This window comes from Labrus bergylta, chromosome 24 (assembly GCF_963930695.1).
Source record: "Labrus bergylta chromosome 24, fLabBer1.1, whole genome shotgun sequence".
Lineage (NCBI taxonomy): Eukaryota > Metazoa > Chordata > Actinopteri > Labriformes > Labridae > Labrus > Labrus bergylta.
The window spans coordinates 2,362,588-2,381,581 of NC_089218.1; the positions used below are offsets into that span (position 1 = coordinate 2,362,588).

General features: G+C 42.9%; 1 protein-coding gene across 5 annotated transcripts in view; it reads right to left on the reverse strand.

Annotated features, from left to right (window-relative positions):
* LOC109999322 (voltage-dependent L-type calcium channel subunit beta-4) overlaps nucleotides 1–18,371 on the reverse strand; it is a 19,191-nt gene extending 820 nt beyond the window's left edge. The window contains exons 1-15 of one of the 5 annotated variants that reach the window (XM_020654351.3): nucleotides 18,258–18,371; nucleotides 16,740–17,011; nucleotides 14,928–15,011; nucleotides 10,438–10,608; nucleotides 9,865–9,987; nucleotides 9,399–9,526; nucleotides 7,745–7,821; nucleotides 7,272–7,291; nucleotides 6,931–7,011; nucleotides 6,223–6,281; nucleotides 5,506–5,615; nucleotides 5,155–5,306; nucleotides 3,782–3,877; nucleotides 3,368–3,553; nucleotides 1–3,147 (exon numbers count right to left, since the gene is read on the reverse strand). The exon at nucleotides 1–3,147 is cut by the window's left edge and continues 820 nt beyond it. In XM_020654351.3, the coding sequence (XP_020510007.2) occupies nucleotides 2,887–3,147; nucleotides 3,368–3,553; nucleotides 3,782–3,877; nucleotides 5,155–5,306; nucleotides 5,506–5,615; nucleotides 6,223–6,281; nucleotides 6,931–7,011; nucleotides 7,272–7,291; nucleotides 7,745–7,821; nucleotides 9,399–9,526; nucleotides 9,865–9,987; nucleotides 10,438–10,608; nucleotides 14,928–15,011; nucleotides 16,740–17,011; nucleotides 18,258–18,297 (1,860 nt within the window). In that variant the 5' untranslated portion in view covers nucleotides 18,298–18,371 and the 3' untranslated portion in view covers nucleotides 1–2,886. Of the gene's footprint in view, nucleotides 3,151–3,367; nucleotides 3,554–3,781; nucleotides 3,878–5,154; nucleotides 5,307–5,505; nucleotides 5,616–6,222; nucleotides 6,282–6,930; nucleotides 7,012–7,271; nucleotides 7,292–7,744; nucleotides 7,822–9,398; nucleotides 9,527–9,864; nucleotides 9,988–10,437; nucleotides 10,609–13,493; nucleotides 13,995–14,927; nucleotides 15,012–16,739; nucleotides 17,012–18,257 lie in introns of those variants that run through there. The other 4 variants (XM_020654350.3, XM_020654352.3, XM_020654355.3 and 1 more) reach the window with 4 other exon arrangements.
* Nucleotides 18,372–18,994: the final 623 nt, after the last annotated feature.

The following is an 18,994-nucleotide window of genomic DNA, read 5'->3' on the forward strand; positions in this document are numbered from 1 at the left end:
GCGCGGGATGAGACGCATGAGCGTGCTTGTAAACAGTAACATCATGCCCTTTAACACTTCATCTGTTAAACTTTGCAGTCTTAAAGTTACAGTCCATGAAACAACAGATCAAAACAAAGAGAGAAAGCGGGAATAAATCAGATTCTTCTGGATAATCTGTGCACGTTTACATCGATTCACATTAAAGGAACATTTCCTCAAACACCAACAAAGTTTGAGCTTTTTCTTTTGTGCTGTACGACTTTTTCTTAACCATTTATCCCCCTTACGTCTGCACAAAAACAAAGTGATCGCCTCTTTATTTTCTAAGTAGTTCATCAGAAGCTGCCTAGAAAAACATTTGCTCGGAGTTTGAAGTCAGGTCTGCAGTTAGATGTCGTCACAGGATGGTTATAGTTTGGTCTTTTAACAAATGTAGGTCAATTTAAGTCGTTTTGAAAGCGTGTCAGGCTGTGAAACTCTCTGGGACGGTCAGATATTTATGTCTACTCCCGACAGATTCAAACACAGAATCTGAAACACAGCGTGACGTTTAAGATGGTCCAGTTTAAAAAGCTCCTCCTGACCGCTTGTTGCTTCTTCTTTAACGTTAGTTTGTGGGATTTTTATTTAGAGACAGGACATCAGATAGAGTCAGAAACCAGGGAGAGGAGCCACAGGTTGGATACAAACCAAGGCGCCACTTTGAGGACTACAGCCTCCGTACATGGGGCGCACGCACTAACCGCTAGGCCACCGGCGCCCCCTAGTTGTTGCTTCAAAGCAGCAGCGCCCAACTTCTTCAGCTGATTCACAAGTTTGTTATTAAAATCCTCGATATTTAGAAACCAAAGAAATGGATCCTCTATTGAACCCGCAGCAGTCACTGTCGGTTTTTTTTTTTTTTTACACAATTTTTGCTGTTAGGATGGAAGAAGAAGAAGAAGAAGAAGGGTTTAAACGTTATCCACATGTCTGACATCAGGAAGACAATCACTCGAGGACATTTCCCCCCCTGCAGCTTGTTTTCTGTGTTCTAAGATCACGACTTCAATCTTTGAGTTTTGAGAGAACCTGCAGAACGCTCGACTCAAAAAAGATTTCTGTCAACTATATCAGAGTTCAAAAAGTTGAACATCTCTGGCTAAAACAAGTCGGGTTCAGAGTTTATGTTTAGAAAAAGGGAGTGAACAAAGACCTCTAATCTGGACTGTGACGCGTGGAAGACCGTTATCATGGACGATTTGAGAAGAAATCAGTGATCGCTCTTTTCCAATAAATGTTCTAACAACCTTTTTTTAAATCCAGCTCATGGGAGGGAACTGATTGCACTCTGGGGATTATTAAGTTTAATCACGACATGAAAGAATGAGCCTTTCCTGTACAAGAACATTTGAAGGCTGCATCACATTTAAAGTCAGAGCCTAAATAACGAGCCGTTCAAAAATATTTAAAAACCAAGCAGCTTCCTGTTTCCATGAAGAAGCTCCGTTTGGGTTGGTTGAGCTTGATTGGTGAGGGGGCGTGGCCTTTAGTCCTGTTAGACAGACGCTTCTTTGAACCTTCTGACATCAATCTGAATTTAAAAAGCGCTAATCATCCACTTTCCACTCATGCAATCGACTGACTCCGTCCTCAGCTTCAGAGCGTTGAGTTACAAACCGTCTGTCGTTCGGGCCGTCGTTTCCTTCTCTCTTTTTTTTTTTTTTTTAAACAAAGACGCCCTACAGCTCTACCAACATCCACTCGAGTACAGTTTTCATTTAAACGTTCGGAGGGAGCATGCTCTGCAGTCAGGACAACATGCCGGCAGCTACACAGAGGATGAACGACGTGATGCAACCGATGCTGCCATGTCACATTTTGAATGCTTTAATAAACACGGGAAGGAACTCTGATTAGGCATGACCCACACGCATCGACGTCTTAACCTTTGTTTTAACGCTGTACAACCTTCATTTCAAAGCTAATAAACACGCAGCTGTGTGTGTTTTTTTTTTTTTTTTTAGTCTAACAAACTTTAAATCTGTTCACGCTGGCAGGGCAGAGAAATCAGGACACACGCCATCTCAGAATGTAGTCGTCCAGTTTTTCTCCTCCTCCAGACTCTCTAAGTGCCAGCTGTCCACAACAGAAGCAGTATTGCCTTCTCCGATCCCAGCGCCATCGCGTTCAGCTCACGCTCATGACGGCGAGGGTCAAATTAAATCCGAAAGCGATGCTACAGAAAAGCTGGCCGTGCTCAAAAAGAAGTGACTTTAAAAATAAAGTAAAAGATTTGGGGAATGTGAAGCACCAGTTTTCAAATCTAGCAGCCGGATTTCTTCAGCACACAAACCCTTTTCACGACCTCTCCGTATCTACACCTCGTCGTCGGAGAATCCAGGATGCTAGGTACAAAATATCAATGATGCAGATTGATCATCTATCAGCATGCAATAAGCTAAATGGTGAGAGGATTTGTACATGGCCCGGGCAGCCTGCAGCAGTCTGTGTGCAGTGGATTTCCCTCTGAACATGGTGCGATGCTCCAGGCGCAAAAAAAGCCCGTCGTGCATCATCACCGTCTGTATGCTAGCCAGAATTAGCTCTAGCAGCTAGCACAGTCTGCACTGCACGTCTGCTGAACCGTCAACGCTTTACATCCCAAAAGGTCCCAGAAACAAAAACTAGAGGATCAGCGTTAGTAAGTGTTGGCATCCTGAACTTTTTTGAATACTCACGCTGTTGTTTGGTGGATTCCTGGTGGCTTAATTCAAACTAAAACATGATTTTCTTTGACCTTTAAAGATAAAAACAGCAACAAATCAAAAACAGGTACAATTTGGGACCTTCTTGGCTCTGTTGCAGCGTTTATTCAGGGTGGAATCGGGGCCCGTTTTAGCCCCGGTGGTGACAGAGTCGGGCTCAGAGCCGGTGCCGGGAGTCATGGCTGTAGCTGCCCGGTGAGCTGCGGTTGCGATGTGGCTTGTATGAATCCTGATAGGGGTCCTGGTAGTCCTGGTAGGCGTCCTGCTGCTCTCGGCTGTGCTGCGAGCCAGAAGACATGCGGTTGCGTCCCTTGTGCGCCCGCTCGTTGTGGTAGTTCTCGTCTGAAGTCATCAGATTGCGGCGTTCGTTGGGAGTGGAGTGGTCCCCCGTGTGGTTGCTCTGTCGCATTCTTTGGCTCTGCTAAACACAAACAAAAGCAACAATGAGCGTGAGAAAGGACCGCCTGTCCACTCATTCTGCCATGTTGAATTAAACCTTCTCGTTCTTACCTTGTTACGCCCTAAAACACGGTGAAAACACACTCAGGGAGTTAAGAAGCTAAAACGCTTCCAAAGCCAAACATTTCATCGATACAATAAAAGGACAAAAGAAGATTGTGGGAAAGGCGGCCGTGTACCTGCAGTCCAGAGATGCTGGTGGGGTACGGGGTGAGTGTGGTGGGGCCCAGGTTGCGTCCCAGCAGGGGGTTTAGGGGCGTGGCCATCGAGGTGTGAGTTGCCTTCCAGTAGGCCTCGAGGTATTCGGCGAGATGCTCGCAGGCGTCCTCCAGCTGGTTCTCGTCCAGGATGATGTCGAACATTTCCTGTAAGCAGATGGTCGAGGGAGGAGAGCGAGAGGGGAGAAGAAATGAGCGCTTCAATCACACGGCGTGTCAGGACTGAGGAAAGATGTTATCCTGGATTTTACTGACGGTGCAAATATATAATATGAAAACTAAGCGGACAAACATCCATACATTTCATTTATAAGATTTTCCAGTGAAACAAGGAGCTTCACAAACAGTCAAACCAGTTTAATGATGAAGACTTACTGGAGGACACTGGGCCAGTTTGTCAGCCGCCACCAGCTGCACATTCAGGTGTTTGCTCTGAGACTTCCCTCTGGACTTCACTAACCTCTGCAGCACCTGGAGGACATGATGGGAACATAAACGATGATGAGAGTTCATAAAGAGAAACGGGAGACAAATTCATTTCTTAGTGACAGAACCGAGAACGTTATTGTGTCTCGTCAGACTTTGTAAAGAAAGAAATCATAATTTATCATTTACAGCTTTGCAAACTGAAGTGAAGTGTGATTTTTGTTGCAAACAAGTCAAACTAGTCTCCATGGTTACGATCCACCTGTAGCTGCCAATGAGACGCTGAGTCTTACACATTAATCAGGATCAAGATGTGTCCCTAGTCCGTCAACAAACCCCCCAATGATGAGAAAAGTCCATCCTCTCCGTCTTCTGCCTGCTCCACTTTTCAGAAAATGTGTGCTCAAACAGGCCGTTTGGAGATTTTCCCTTCATGACATCACAAAGGGCAGTAGCCCCTCCCCCAGGTGGGTGACACTCCCACAGCTAGGTGTTTGTTCTGAACCTCTGAGTCTGCCTTCTCACCGTAAACAATAGGACATGGAGCGAGAAAGACAGAGTACATCCAAGTCCTTCCAGAGAGGGGGCGTGGTCAGACACAGCTCATTTACATATTTAAAGGTACAGACACAGAAACAGCCTGTTCTGAACAGGGCTGAAATCGAGGGGTTTATAGGCATGATCAAATACAGGATCAGAGTGGACTGTCCCCCCTTGCCTGAACCAAATTGAGTATTATTAGAAGATGTTGGATTCCCTTTTTGGTAGTATGCTTAGTCTTCTTGATGCATGCTCAGAGGGTTTGGTGTAAAACAAGTGTGAAAGCCACCTAACGAGGAAGTGACTCACTTCCAAACTTGCAGACCGATTGTTTATCAATCTGCAGCGGCAATAAGGAAGTCTTTAGTTCAAGCCCTCGGGCCGCCACTCTCAATCTGATGCTCGCTGTGTTCTCAGTGTAAAGAGAAGAAGTGCAGCATCCACTCTCTTTCATGCAAAGGTGCCATCGTGAACTCCAGATCGACTCTTAATTAAAAAACTTTGCATGATGGTGGGTGGCTTTAAGGTTCTGTATTTCATGCTGGTTTTGTTATTGTGGTAAATATAAAGAAACCTTGCACAGACATACAGTTACCTTTAACATATCTTGGTGTTTGTTTGTCTCCTCCAAGCTGTGGACATTTACATCCCAGGATTATAAATTAAAAAAGGTTTAAACAGGCCAACAACACTCCACAGATCTTTAAAGAGAATGAGCTGCTTTCTCCAGGCTCTTGTCACACAGAGAATATCTTTGTCATTTCCCTACAAACTTTGAGTACCTTTGGTGAGGAGACTTTGACGTGAACGATGATGGGGGCCAGGGAGGTTTTGAGGAGCTGGGCCGGGTGGTTGATGGTGTCGGCGTCCAGGACCACGAGCTGCAGGGAGCGGGCCAACTCGAAGATCCTCTCGATCTCACTCTGCACCTCAGCTGACGAGACACAAAACAAGATAAGAAGATAATTAAGACAAACAATCAAATCAGAAATGATTATTTAAAGCGGCCTCTTCAATCTTTCTTAAGCAGTCGTTTCCGGTCATTCAAAGAGATTTGTTCGACCAAATCCTGATCCAGGACTAGTATTTTAGGTATCATATGTACACATTGCACATAATAGATTTCTTCTTACCTAAGCTGGAGCGAGTGTTGGACCTCTCGATGATGGCTCTCTTACTCGGGTTGTTGAGAACAGACCTCTTTGCTAAAGAAATATCTGCGGTGACTCGTGTGATCGATATCCTGCAAAATGACAAGAAAATAATAAACATTTCTTCATTTAACGGATGAGTTCGATCAGCTGTGAAGTGCAGAAATCATCTGTTTGGATCAGGATAATAACAACTCTGTAAAGCAGGCTTCTGCCTTTGAGGATTTATTGGAAATGTATCTTGTCCTTCTGCTGCAGTCAAACCACTTTTCTTGATTAATAAATAAGAAGTGTGAACTGAGGAGACACAGTCCTTACTCAGAATCAGAAAAAAAAACATGTGAGATGTGTTTATTCTCCCCAAACATGAATCATCCAGAATCTTAATTCCTTCTCATTTAAAGGTCACATGTTATGCTAAATCCTCTTCTCCATGTTCCTCTAACTCTAATATGTGCCTCTAGTCTGTCTACAAACCCCCCAATCTTGAGAAAAGTCCATCCTCTCCATCTTCTGCCTGCTCCACTTTTCAGAAAATCTGTGCTCAGAGTGGATTTAGAACAAGAAACTTCACACACATGTTTTGAGGAGCTCTGAGACTTATTTAAACTGAAGAAGAGGAGGAGGATATGTGACCTTCAATAAAAATATGACACCTTTTCCAAACAATCTATTAATAGAGGCCGTATCGTGTCTTACCTGCCATCAAATCTGTGCTTGAGGAAGTCAAACAGAGCTTTCTGCATCATGTCTGTCACCTGTAGAGAAGAAAACATTTCTTTTTACAAAAGATGATTATTTTGCTGTTTTACTCAATTAATTGAATTTTTCTTCTTTATATAGAAGAAGAAAATATCGGGGAGATGTTGCTCTTACAGTCAACATCTTTATACTCTTTTCTTTAACCTTAATTTAACCAGGGTTGTCTCATGAAGGTCAGATCATCTTTCTGTTAAGGAGGCCGGGTGAAGCACCACAGTAAGCGATCATACTCGAGCCGTTTTCACACCTGAACTCACAAGTATTTATTGAGGATTTCAGGAGGACTGCCTCTGAAATCCTCCTGACCTGGTTGTTCACACATGCACCTCACAGCGGGAGACTATCCCTGTCAGACGGGGCAGGAGAACGTAGCGGTGGTGTAATTATTCATAGTAATTCATGGGAATTAAGAGACTGTGAAGAAGAAGATACTCTGCACAGAAAAGCACAAATCTGCAAATCACACAACAATTTTTACTGCAACCCGTGGAGGCTAAACGAGAAGGAATGGCTCACGTTGTCACATCCTGCCTCCAAGGCCCAGCTTCTCCGAGACTCCTCAGCCCCAGCAGCCAGTGTCTCATGTTTTAGCCCTTTAACGGGTAATAATCTCTGTTTTTTATCCTGATTTTCTCGTCAGCTCACCTCGTATCCCTTGAGCGAGGGTCCGACCAGCACCACGGGCCTCATGGAGGGAACCACGTCATACGGGGGGACGTGCTCCGTCTGTTCACACAAACATAATCAATCAGCGGTGGGAAACTCGTCACCATAGAAAGACAAAAGTACCTCCACAAACACACAAAACAGTCAGAATGTTCTAAATATTCTGTGGTTAAATGAGAAACATGATTCAATGGGAATTTTAAAGGGTGACTAAACCCCTGAGTTTTGGCTGAAGTGGGGGCTCGCTTGTTGTTTTCTGAAGGTAGCATTGAAGTTTGATGGATGTTCAATGTGTGAGTTTTTTACCGTCACCAACTTACCACTTTCTGTTTCTGTTTTCCTGCAGGAGAGAGAGAACACAGTGAGAGAGCCGTCAGAAGCTGCTGCCAGAGGCAACGTCACCAAAACATCTTAAAGACACTCAAACATGCTTCATAAAAAAAAAAAAAAACACACATCAGAAACGTCAGAAAATGAAACCTATCAGGATAACCGAGATATAAAAAGAAAAGTGCTTCTATTGTCCTAAAGTTATATTCACAAAGTCACATGAGTGCAGTTCAGGGGGGGGTCATAGTCTTCACTGTTGTAAGCCCCAGTCTCAGAGCGCCTGCAGTCCTCAACTGGAGGAAGAGGAGGATCATGGGAAAATGTACCAACAACTCTACGCAGTAACCTTAAGCTCTAAGCAGAGACATGGGAAGGTTTGAGAGGCTTATTCTGTCTACGTTAGTCGGCTCTCTAAGCTGACAGCTGGACACGAGAAGCCCCGCCCCCTGTCCGATGCGCTCACCTGCGGAGGAAATGAGCGGGCGGATAGAGGCCGAGACCTCATCCTCTACACTGGAAGAAGAGTTCCCTCCAGACTTACTGAAAGAGACAAGAGGGGATAAAGAAAGACACAAACACACCTGGGTATTAATGTGGAAAAACAACGGAAAAAGATTCAAACTGACAAACTTAAAAATCATTTCTCTCTGTGTGGGGGAAAAAGATGCAAAAGGTCGGAGAACAACACAGATTCAAAATTCTGCTAAATCATGAAAGAGCATCAGAAAAGACAAGAATACATATAGAATCAAAGAAGGGATACTTATTTTTTATTTTGCATTCAGAGGATAAAGTAAAAATGTCAAAAATAATGGTTTGCATGTAGGAATTGGGTTTGGTGCACTTTGGCGCCCCCTGAAGGTTTGTGAGTGCAACTGCAGAATCGTAAAGCAGGAGAGAGGAGTTAACAGCACTAACTCCTCCCCCTCATCGACAATGTGCATTTAGTTGACAATCAGAGGGCGGAGAAGCCGGCTGAGACGTTAGCATGTGGAGTACTCTGAGAGCGTGAATCTCTTCAGTCAGAGCGTGAATCTCCTCTCCTGGTACAGTATAGATGCAGTCCTCGTTAACAGGGTTTAAATGTCGCTCCTTGTTTGTGAGTCTGGGTGACAAAAAGTCGAAGAAGCCAAGACAGTAAGCGGAGCTCGGAGACTCCTGTCTGCTCAGATTAGTGTTAAACTTTACACCGAGGCTGGAGGACGAGCATGTGAGCTACTGTACAAACTCTGCATGGCTGAACCTTCAGGACATGTTACCACCACAACGAGGATCCAGTACGAGGAGGAGAGGAGGGATAACTACGGCCACTGGAAGCGTTTGACTGGAACAGACGACGTGCACAGTCAGAAGCAGATTCTGGTCCAAATATTAGTCCTTTTTAAAAACGGAATAAATGCTGCTTTATGTAGCGTGTCTGATTTATGATCTTATTTCTAATTAGGAGCTGTGAGGAGGGACGCCAGCTGTGTTTTTGGCCACATAATTGAGCCTTCACAGAGCGTGTCCAACTTAAAATGTGTAAGCGTGTGAAGTTGACTGATGAATACACAAACTGGAGAAGGCAGAAACACCTGACGGTACTCTGATCTTTTTAGAAGCTGCACTCATGACTGCAAAGTAGCAAAGGGAAAATCCCGATCAAGGCAGGGTTGTTTAAATGCTTGATTGTTTTACTGCACAATAAATCAAATACCTGATCTGTTAGCTATCAGAGAATAGTGGGAATGTCAAAAACTTGCTTTAGATTTTCTTCAGCTTGCACCTCTAATGTCTAACTTTAGCTTGCTAACACAACAATACAGGACACAGGTGATAGCAGCTCAAGCCAAGGACGATAATGTTCGATGTTATACACATCTTATTCTTCAATGACATGCACTTGGTACATAGCTTGCTTTTATCGCTTCTTTACATGCCTTATTTTATTCATATTGCTATATTTCTGCTGCTATATTGTGCACAGTTGTCAGTTTACCACAGCCCCAGTTATTTTAAAGAATAATGTACGGGCTTGTCTGGGGAAGGTTATTTAGTTTGAAATGAAACCATATGGATGTGGATGCTGTCTTTTAGTTTAGGAGAGAAAGTGTTGGATATGCTTTTTCGGGACTTACCCTTGGACTCGTCCTCTTTTCTGCTCCTGCTGGAGCCGGATGTTCTCGAGCTTCAGAGGACTCGGGATGAAGCCGATTTCACAGCCCTCCTTCACTAACCGACCTATCCACCAGTCGTTGTTGAACTTCTGCAGGTCAGATCATAAAGAATGCGCAAAAACACAAAAAAAGGGAAATACTGTCATCAGTAGGTTCACAGATTTGATTAAAAACATTTGCAGACCTACAGTGGGTGGCAGCAGGAACTCATTGTTCCACAATCTTGTTAAAATGAATCTAAAATAAAACCATAATCAGAGTGGATTTAGAACAAGAAACTTCCCAGACATGTTTTGGGGAGCTCTGAGACTTAAACTGGCGTTTGAGGAGGAGGAGGAGGATATGTGACCTTAGATGGATAGATAAAATAATAGGTTTTGAAGAACATTTTGATTGCAATTCTTTTAGAAGAAAAATGCACATATACCTCTTTAATGTGGAGGAAATCCTTGGCGTCGAAGGAGATGGCTGTAGCTGGAACGGGAACATCCTCATCCAGAGCGCCGCAGTAGCTGACGTTTGTCCTCACAGCGAAGGCCACAGGTTTAGTCTGCAGGACATAAACACAAACCATGTGAGAAAAAGAGATTAGGCATCTTTTTTAAATACTTATCTTCTTATACTTTCCTTATTTATTTAGAAACGTTTTAACCGATATATTCACCACCCACACAGGCAGTAGAAGTGGACTTGGGCCGTATGGTAAAACAGAATCCTAAAATTGAGTATCATCAGCGTAAAAAGATAGCTGACAAGGTTAAGTGCGTTCAAATATCAAATAGGTATAATTTGAAAATAAAAATGGGCCAAGAATGCTTCCCTGAGGGACTCCACCTTCCCTTCTATATCTGTATAAAAGTCTCTGATACACAAGTACTCAGGCATAATGGGAAAAAAAACTTTCTTGTGGTGAAATATGACAGAAAATCAGTACAGTCATCATAACAGTGTTTGTGTCTATAAATGTAGCCACAGTTTCATTTGGCTCAGTAGCGGCTACCTTGGCTCTCTCCAGTTGAATGGTGGCCTGCTGCTCCCTCTCCTGGCGGCTCTGTCCCGGTCCTTGGCTCTGGCTTGGGCTCTGGCTCTGGACCTGCGCCTGCACGTCCCGCTCCTCCTCCAGAGAGACATCTGAGTCTGATGGTCTGCTAGTGTAGGAATCAGCTGAGCCCTGCAAACAGAAAAAAAAACACACACAGCAAGTCACTGGAGCTGTCTAGACTGGATTCAAACTCACAATGTCAAGTTGACTATTTAGAGATCTTGTGGGGACAATTTGGTCATCACTGAAGTCTGACATAAATGTTTTAAGCGCTTCAGCTGTGATAGGATTTTTAAGATGCCGCTGTAAAACAAAGTAGAAGCAGCTGAAGGAGAAATACTGTTAAATTCGTGATACCTAAATTCCTTTCCCTGCATAAATCGACACCATTTTTCGCCAATTAAGAGGGAAAGTGGATCCTGAAAATATTCTTTGCTGTCATGTGTTTTCTTTGTGGGGATAAGCCATCCATTTTTCTTGGATTGTATCCACAGCAGCACCTCCAACATGCTGGACTTGCACATTTAAAATTCCAGTAATTCACCATTTTTTTCTGCAGAGACACGACTGGACGAAGCGCTTTCTTCTGCTACCGTCGTAATGATGATTCAATTAAAGGAGACCATTAAGTCTCAAGAAGATCAATCAGGACAGTCATCAGAGCTAAGCACTTTTTTTTTTTTTACAAGCTAGCAGAGAGTGAGGCCTGACTTCAGCAAACTCCTCGGCTGTTCATTTAATCAGGAAGTGCAACATTTGGGAGAATTAAAAGGATTCCTACTTTGAGGAAATATAAGCTTGTAGGATTTCCAAAAATCAACAGACAAACAGTGTGACTGATCACTCTCCCTCTCTCTCTTCTGGGTATTTCTAAATCTGTCCCCAGTTTTTACATATTTTAGGGCTGAGTTTCTTCAGTGGATTGCTTCAGTCTGTAGCAGAGAAACAGGCTGTTATAGCTGCAACGCAATCCTGAAATATATTAAAGTTCATCCACTAAAAGTTCATGTTTTAGTCACAGACAGCCTCAGGTTGTTATTCTAAGTGAGACGGGATCTTTTTTAAGTTTAAGAATAGAAGAAGAATCAAAACCGCCAGACTCCCCTGATGAAAACACAAATTTGACATCAGCTGTTGTCCTGATTCGATTGTATTTCCTGTGATTTTGGTGTTTTTAAAGACAACACAAAGCCAAAACAGTATTACTGAATCACACAATAACATTAACAATCTAACAGTTCAATGCAGCGATGGAGAAGCATCTCCTGTGTTCGTCAAAGTCAAACCACTGATTTTGTCCATGGAGTCTGCTGGCTTTGATAGGAGTCAATTTAAAGGCTGCTTCTGATTAAAAAAAAAAAGGATCTTGTAAAAGAAATACACAAAATGTTGCTTGCATTTGTCATTTGAATCCATTGGTAAGTTTATTTGAATTACCCTGTGACTTAAATAATGCTTTTAAAAAGAGCGATGTAACTGATGTGTCTGGTTAAAAAAAAAAACAAGGACCTCTCATTAGAAATTCCCCAAATTAATTAATCAATTTAAGCCCAATAAAATAAATCCAAGGCTGAAAAATAATTGAACTCTTTACCGTAAGAACCGTTTACATCGCTCTCTGCAAAGCCACCAAACTCCAATTACAAAAACACTATTTTTACAGCTCAAAGTAAAGGAGTTGCTGGTCTACTGCTGCCCTGATTTGTTTGTTTTTTCTGTGACTGTGAGGTTTTATTCAGTATATTTAGGCCGTTACATCAAACTGTTCGATGGGGTGGTCGACCAGCATCTTGTGGAGTTCTCAGTGGAGTTCGGTGGCTTTGAAGAGAGTGATGTAGGAAGGATTTTAAATGAGTAATTCAAAAACTTATGGACCCTTAAGGTCCAAATAAGGCCAAGATTAAAATATACTGATATTCTCCTTTGAAGGTGCTTTCAGTCAATTTCACAAGAAGATGTTTCAGTGTGAAAACTGTTGTATAATGTCTCATCTGGAGAGCTTTGACAAGTCCTGAAAAATAAGCCCTGATGATGTCACAGTGATGTCATCAGCATCATCTCAGCAATAAGAGTGGATGAATCATTTTTGACCGAAAGCCTGCATTGCAATGTAGAAAGGTTCTGATTGGATACGCTCCAGAGTTACATTTTGGGAATTGTAGTTTTTTTCTTCCGCATATTGGGGTAAAAATGAGGAGATTTTTGCCTCTCACGATATGTTTGTGACACATTTTTGTTTAAAATGTCACCTGCAGGTCCAACCAACTTTGTGTAAAAGCGAAGCTTGAGAGCTGGACTATCTTCACAGAGGGGATTTTAAACTTAATACACTAATTTAAATGCAAACCAAAAAAGTGTAGAAGCAAAATACTCCACTGCACTGACTGATTTTTTTGCCTTAAGAGACCATTTTTAAAATCCAACACTTATGAGTCATCCCGGCTACATTCGGTGTCTCTGTGTGGATGCTTGATACTGTACTGTAGCATCCCGGCTATTAACCAATGGAGTAGCTTCAGCATGTGACTCATCAACCTCAGAATCCACTTAATGACATCATGATGCATGTTTCTGGACACGCAGACACGAAATAGCCAATTTTGTGGAAGTGATAAATGTGAGGAGAGTGGCCGCGTTACGGGCCTTGAGGTGGAAACGGATGATTAAAATCTTTCCTCGTTCCTCTTTGAGTCACGGCTCGGCTCCCTCCTGGAGGTGAGGAGTGTGAGAAATGGCTCCTCTTAGCTGTGGCTGTTGTGATTTAATCAGAATATACAGAAACAAATGTAGGTTTATATTTAGAGAAAGTGTGTGAATGTCACACGTCAGGAGCCATCTGCTTAATGTGCACCCCCGCCCTCACACACACACACACACCAACACCCACCCACCCAACCCCCTTTCAGCCAAGCATAGCCCACGATCACGCTACGCTGTACCGCTGGCTAACCCATCAAAAAGGCCTCCAAAACGTGTGTGAGTGCAGCTGAGATTCACACACAGAAAACACTCACCGCCTCCGAGTCTTCAAATCCATGCAGGTACAAATTGTCATACATGGAGGTTTGATAATCCAACGAGCACCTCTAGAAGAACGAGGGGGAATAAAAAAAACGAGAGTGGAGGAGGCGGAGGAGGAGGAGGAAGGTGGGGGCTCCGCTGAGAAAAAAAAAAGGATGGATGGGGGAGATGACGACAATCCCGTCTCTCCACAGCAGAGATGAATAATCTTAAAATAAAAAAAAGATCTCTCCTCTCCTCCCGTTGGATCACGCCTGGTCCTCCGGAGGCCTGATGGATGCAGCTTCTCCCTGATCGCACAGCGCTGCTGCTGGCTCACATTATAGGACGAGGAGGCTCTCCCTGGAGGTAACCCAACGCTGGCATTTCATTTCATCACACACATACACAAATAAAGGTACACACACACACAATAAAGCAGCAGAGGCAGCAGCAGCAGCAGCAGAGGCAGCAGATCCTTCCTCAATATCCAAGCCTGATGACAGAGCCAATGTGCAGCGAGCTGATTGGCTGGCTCGCCGTCCACTCAGCTTGGATGAGTGTGAGGAGGCAGCGGGGAAACGGGGGAGGGGGATGGAGGAGTAAAAGAGGGGAGCAGCATCCTCCATTTGCCTCACTCTGCCTTTTTTTTATCCTCTAAAGGTGCAGAGAGTGCGGGCGGAAAAACGATGATAAAAGATTACACATGAGGTCCATGTGCGATGATTTTATTCCTAAAAGAGAATCCACTTGACAATGATTAAACTGAAGCTGCACAATTAAGAAAAAAAAATCAATTAAAACAGGCGTCACATGCTTCGGTCTCAGGGTTTGTAGATCTTTGTCTTTAAAACGACTCCCGGAGCAGGAATTGAAAAGAATAGATTTTTTGATTTTAGTGAGTTAAAAACGAGAAATGACCTCATTTTGAGTGCCAAGGATTTATATTTATATTTAGGATTTATACCTCCTCTCTAGAGTGGATGCTCACTCAGGTCACCATGTGGTGGACTCTGAAGCTTCAGTGTTTATCCAGCTCTGCATGGGTCTGTAAACCTTTCTGTGTTCTAACCTCTCTCCATTTTTCAAAAGCATCTCCAATATTGATCCTAGTTTGAGCACGTTTCTGCTCGTGGAGCTTATTAGAAACATGCAGAGGCTTTTTAGGTCGGGTACAATCACTTCTATCTGAACCACTTCTCTTGACCCGCTTCCATCGCTGCAACACCTGTTGACCTGATAACTGCTCTCATATCTGGCAAACCGAGGGGCGTCCAAAACGGCCGTGTGGGGGTGTTTAAAACCGTCTACCTTCTCTGGTCCAAACAAATCCAGAGCATTTTATCGATTTGTTGTTGCAGTCATAACATGTTTGAATATTTGGACTCAAATCCTCCGTCTTCATCATCATTTTCACAGGTGTGTTTTACATCTTTGTGTGTTTGTACCTGTCTGAGGATGAAGCTGGTTGAGGTGGTGCTGCCATCAGACCTCTTCAGTCTGCTCCTCCTGGAATAAGTCCCTCGATTCACCTGAGAGCGAGAGAAAAAACACACAAGCTCCAGAGCAGCAGAATCACTTTTTATCTACAGTATATTTCTGCAGGCTTTTCTTTTAACCGAATGTGTCTCATACTGTTTGTCTTCTCTCGATCCTGACAGACTTTCTCTCTCTTTCCTCTCCAAAAGAGTCCAAATATAACCGCAGAGTTCATCTCCAGGGAGCTGAATTAATTATCTGCCAGTGATTTGGCCCATTTCTGTTCCGAGCCTCCAGAGTTAATGACAATGTCACCGACAAAGAGTCAGAGCCCACTTCCCTGAATTTTATGAAACAGGGCCATTAATCTGGGTCGTCATCTCTCTTTCTGTCTCTCAATCGAAGCCGAGAGGAGCTTTGATGGGTAAAGTTAGCCGAGTGTGCTATTTATGTCAGAATGGACCCTTCGATTATCTGTTGAAAAGAGGAGAACGAAGCTTTCCGTGCACAGAGACCTTCACAGATAGTTACAGTGTACTTTTTGAAAACATCAAGAACAAGCACGTGCTGCTATTCTGTTGTATTTAATGGCTGAATTAAAAGTATTTTGGAACATTTATTTGTTCAGAGGACAATAAAAGAAACATGCAGACTTATGCAACCTTCTGTGTGCACGTTAAATCCTTAAAAAAAGACCAATCGTGTCTTCAGAATTGTACAAGTAGAAACTTTATTTCAAAAGTGAATCTTAATTAATCAAATTTTAATCGCATGTTTGAAATTCCCTTAGTTTGGGTTTAAAAATAAAAATAGTTAAGCTTTTATTTTGAATGTTTGTACTGTCTTTAAGTGAGAGTACTTTACTTGCTTTGGCTTTTATTTTGAAATGCAGTAATGAGCTTCTGGTAGATGCAAGGTTAGGACATGACCTAATGGCGCGTTCAATTGACCTCGGATCTCGGAGCTGGGAATGTTGGATTTTAACTCATAAAGCACGGAAACAGGAAGTGGTTAGGGATCCCAAAGTGAGGTCAAACAGCTCCAAGGAACAGTAACAAAGGGTCAATGTGTGATGTCATAAGGTCAATGTGTGATGTCATAAGGTGGATATTACTTTGGACTCGTCAGCTGAGCAGTCTGAGAGTTTGTTAAAGTGAAATGAGACATTCAAAGATGCAGCAGTGTCCTTCTGAAGGGACAAAATAGCAGGAGATGAATCAGGATATTTATTTACACTATGTTTTTATAATGGTGCATTTTAAAACAAAGTTAATTCCTGCTGTCCAATGAGAGTTCCCCACCTGTTAAACTTCATAAATGTTTAGTTAAATTTGTTGAAAGGAAAGTCAGACAGAGAAAAGATGAATAAAAAGAAATCACATGTGAAGGTGAGGCGGGCTTATCTGAAAACCCTCAACTGAGGAGATACAAGAAAATAAATGAAATCCTAACAATGCATGTTTAAATTTCCCTGATTTTAAGAGAAGGTAACTTTTGTCTATTTCCAAACAAAAAGCAAAGATGTTGTGACTGTTTTTAACAGTTTGTATTATAAAAAATGTCTGCAGTATTTCCTGTTTTTAACTAAATGTGTTTAAATTAGAAAGATGTAGCCGCTGCTTAGACATTTTTAATTAATAAAGGGTGCCTTAAATTCAAAATAAAACTCTTACAGTGTGATAAATTAAAGTTGTATTAATGTTATGTTGTGTAAGAGCTTCATAAGAGAAAATAAACTTTAATATTTGGACACAAAGCAGCTTGTTTGAGAAGTTTCCTACCTGAAAAATGGGCGCCTGGATGCCCTCTCCGATCTTGTTCCTGATGTAGATGTGTCGGGACATTTCTGCCAGCACATCGGTCCAGAGGGCGGGCTGCTCCGGTCCAGCCCAGCGGAGGGGCTGCGGGTTCCGGGCTGCTTGCTCCAGCTTCAAACTGCTGCTGCTGCTTCTCTCTCTCTCTCTTCCTTCCTCGAGACAAGGTGTTCCCGCGTCGTGCGCCGGGAGGGAGCATGCACACTGCTGCCGCTCGCGCCACTCAACAGCAGCTGCGCCTGAGTGATGGACGGAATTATTTTAGAAAGCAGAGGTGGGGGCATGAGGGGCCAGGCGGGAGGGGGGGGGGGGCTTAATTTATCCTGACAGGTAGGGCGCCTTAAAGAGGCACAAAGGAACTATTTCAGACAGACAGAGGAACTATTTCAGGCAACATGGATTAAAAATAAAACACTATAAAGCATCATGTTATTAAAAAGTGCTGAATGGACTTGAGCTTGTAGATTTATTTTCTCGTCTCCATCAGTGTTTACTCATCCATTCATACACCGCCGACGAAGCAGCGGGAGCAACTTGGGGTTTATGCTGCATTCATGTGGTGTCAGACACATCGGAAAAACGAGTTTCCGAGTTGTAAAATGCACATGAACACCTGCTAAAGTCAGAACAACAACTCAGAAACACGGAAAATAATTAGGTGCCCGACTTCCCTTCAGAATCGTCATCGCATAGGGGGGGCAAAATGTGTTTTGTGAATGTTAAGATACTTTTTATTAATTCACATATTGCCCATCAACTCCAGATTGTAGGCGAACCCCTGCAGAGGCTCTTTGAATCAGCCTACAATATGTTCATGTTGAGGCTGGCTTACAGTGAATATGAACTTTAACCATCACACCTGAGATACAGGGTCCCCTCATCTTAATGAGGTCAAACCATAGACTGCAAAATCCTGGGTCAGGCCTCAGAACTCTTTTGTTCACCAGCCGATCCTCAAATTAAAAGTGGAGCTGAATCAAAGCGCGTTGAAGGCCTCTGAATATTAGTGAGGTGTTTGAATGTTTGCATCTTGTCTTTAATTGTCATGTTGTAAATGACGCCGCTGTGATGTAAGATGTATTTTAGACTGTCTGACAATAGAGTCCTATCCATCAATTAATCAACCAATACTTATCATCCACATCAGAAACAGTGGCAGGAGCAATTCATCAATCTTAGTGATATGCTGCAGCTTTTTAGAATTTAAATAATTGGTGTTGTTCCTCATTTTGTCCAGCAGATGGCAGCATTATCACATAAAAGCAGGGCAGGTGCAGCGTGAGGTTTGTTTTTACTGCTGCAGGTCTGGAGGGAGATGCTCCACAAATACCTGACATGATGCACTAAATCACTACCTTTATAGTTTAAGCAATACTTAGAGATTCGGTCTGTTATTAGGATAACTTTTTAGACTTTTTGAAAGCAAAAAAGCTAAATAAAATGGGATTTTTCTCTTGGAGTTTACAAGCTCATTAAGAAGCTCACCTCTGTGACAGGCTGCATGCTGTACTCTCACTCTGTCCATTATGGATCATCCTGACCTCCCTCTGCAGCACCCCCTGCTGGACAGACAGCTGAGCAGCATCATCGCTGTCACAAGGACAGATACAGGAAATCTTTCAAACCTGAAAGCAACATCCCTTTAGAAGAAGAGAACTGTCACCCTGATGTGATTATTTTGTGTTTTTTGACCACAGCGCAGCCAACACAAGTCATAAATTGATAATAAGTCACCTGATGAAGTCAGGTACCTTAAATTGCCTAACAAACAGACAAAGTAGCAGTAAATTATTTCACACACGGATCAGGGTTAAAGATATTATGGTTCACTGCTGCAATGTTTGGAAAAGTTACAGAAGAGCAACGAGAATGAGGACAGCAACACATGTCACAGGGTTCACTGACCTACCGTCAAAATGCAAAATCAAATCATCTGTTTCCCTAATGCCCGGTTTTTCAAACTTGACGGCTATACAACGAGAACTAAATGGTCTTAAATGTGTAAATGAAGAATGTATGCATCCCCAGATTGAGTCACAGGTGTGAGCACATCATGATACCTGCCTTAAGGTGATCAGGATTTTGCACATTCAGGCCTCTCAGGTGTGGATCTGCTCGCTCAGGATGTGAGGCTGAATCACCTGCTGTTCTTCAGGTATCATCTCATAACCTGCCCACATGAGAAAGCAGAAATATAAGCATGATGTAAAGGAGGAAATGGA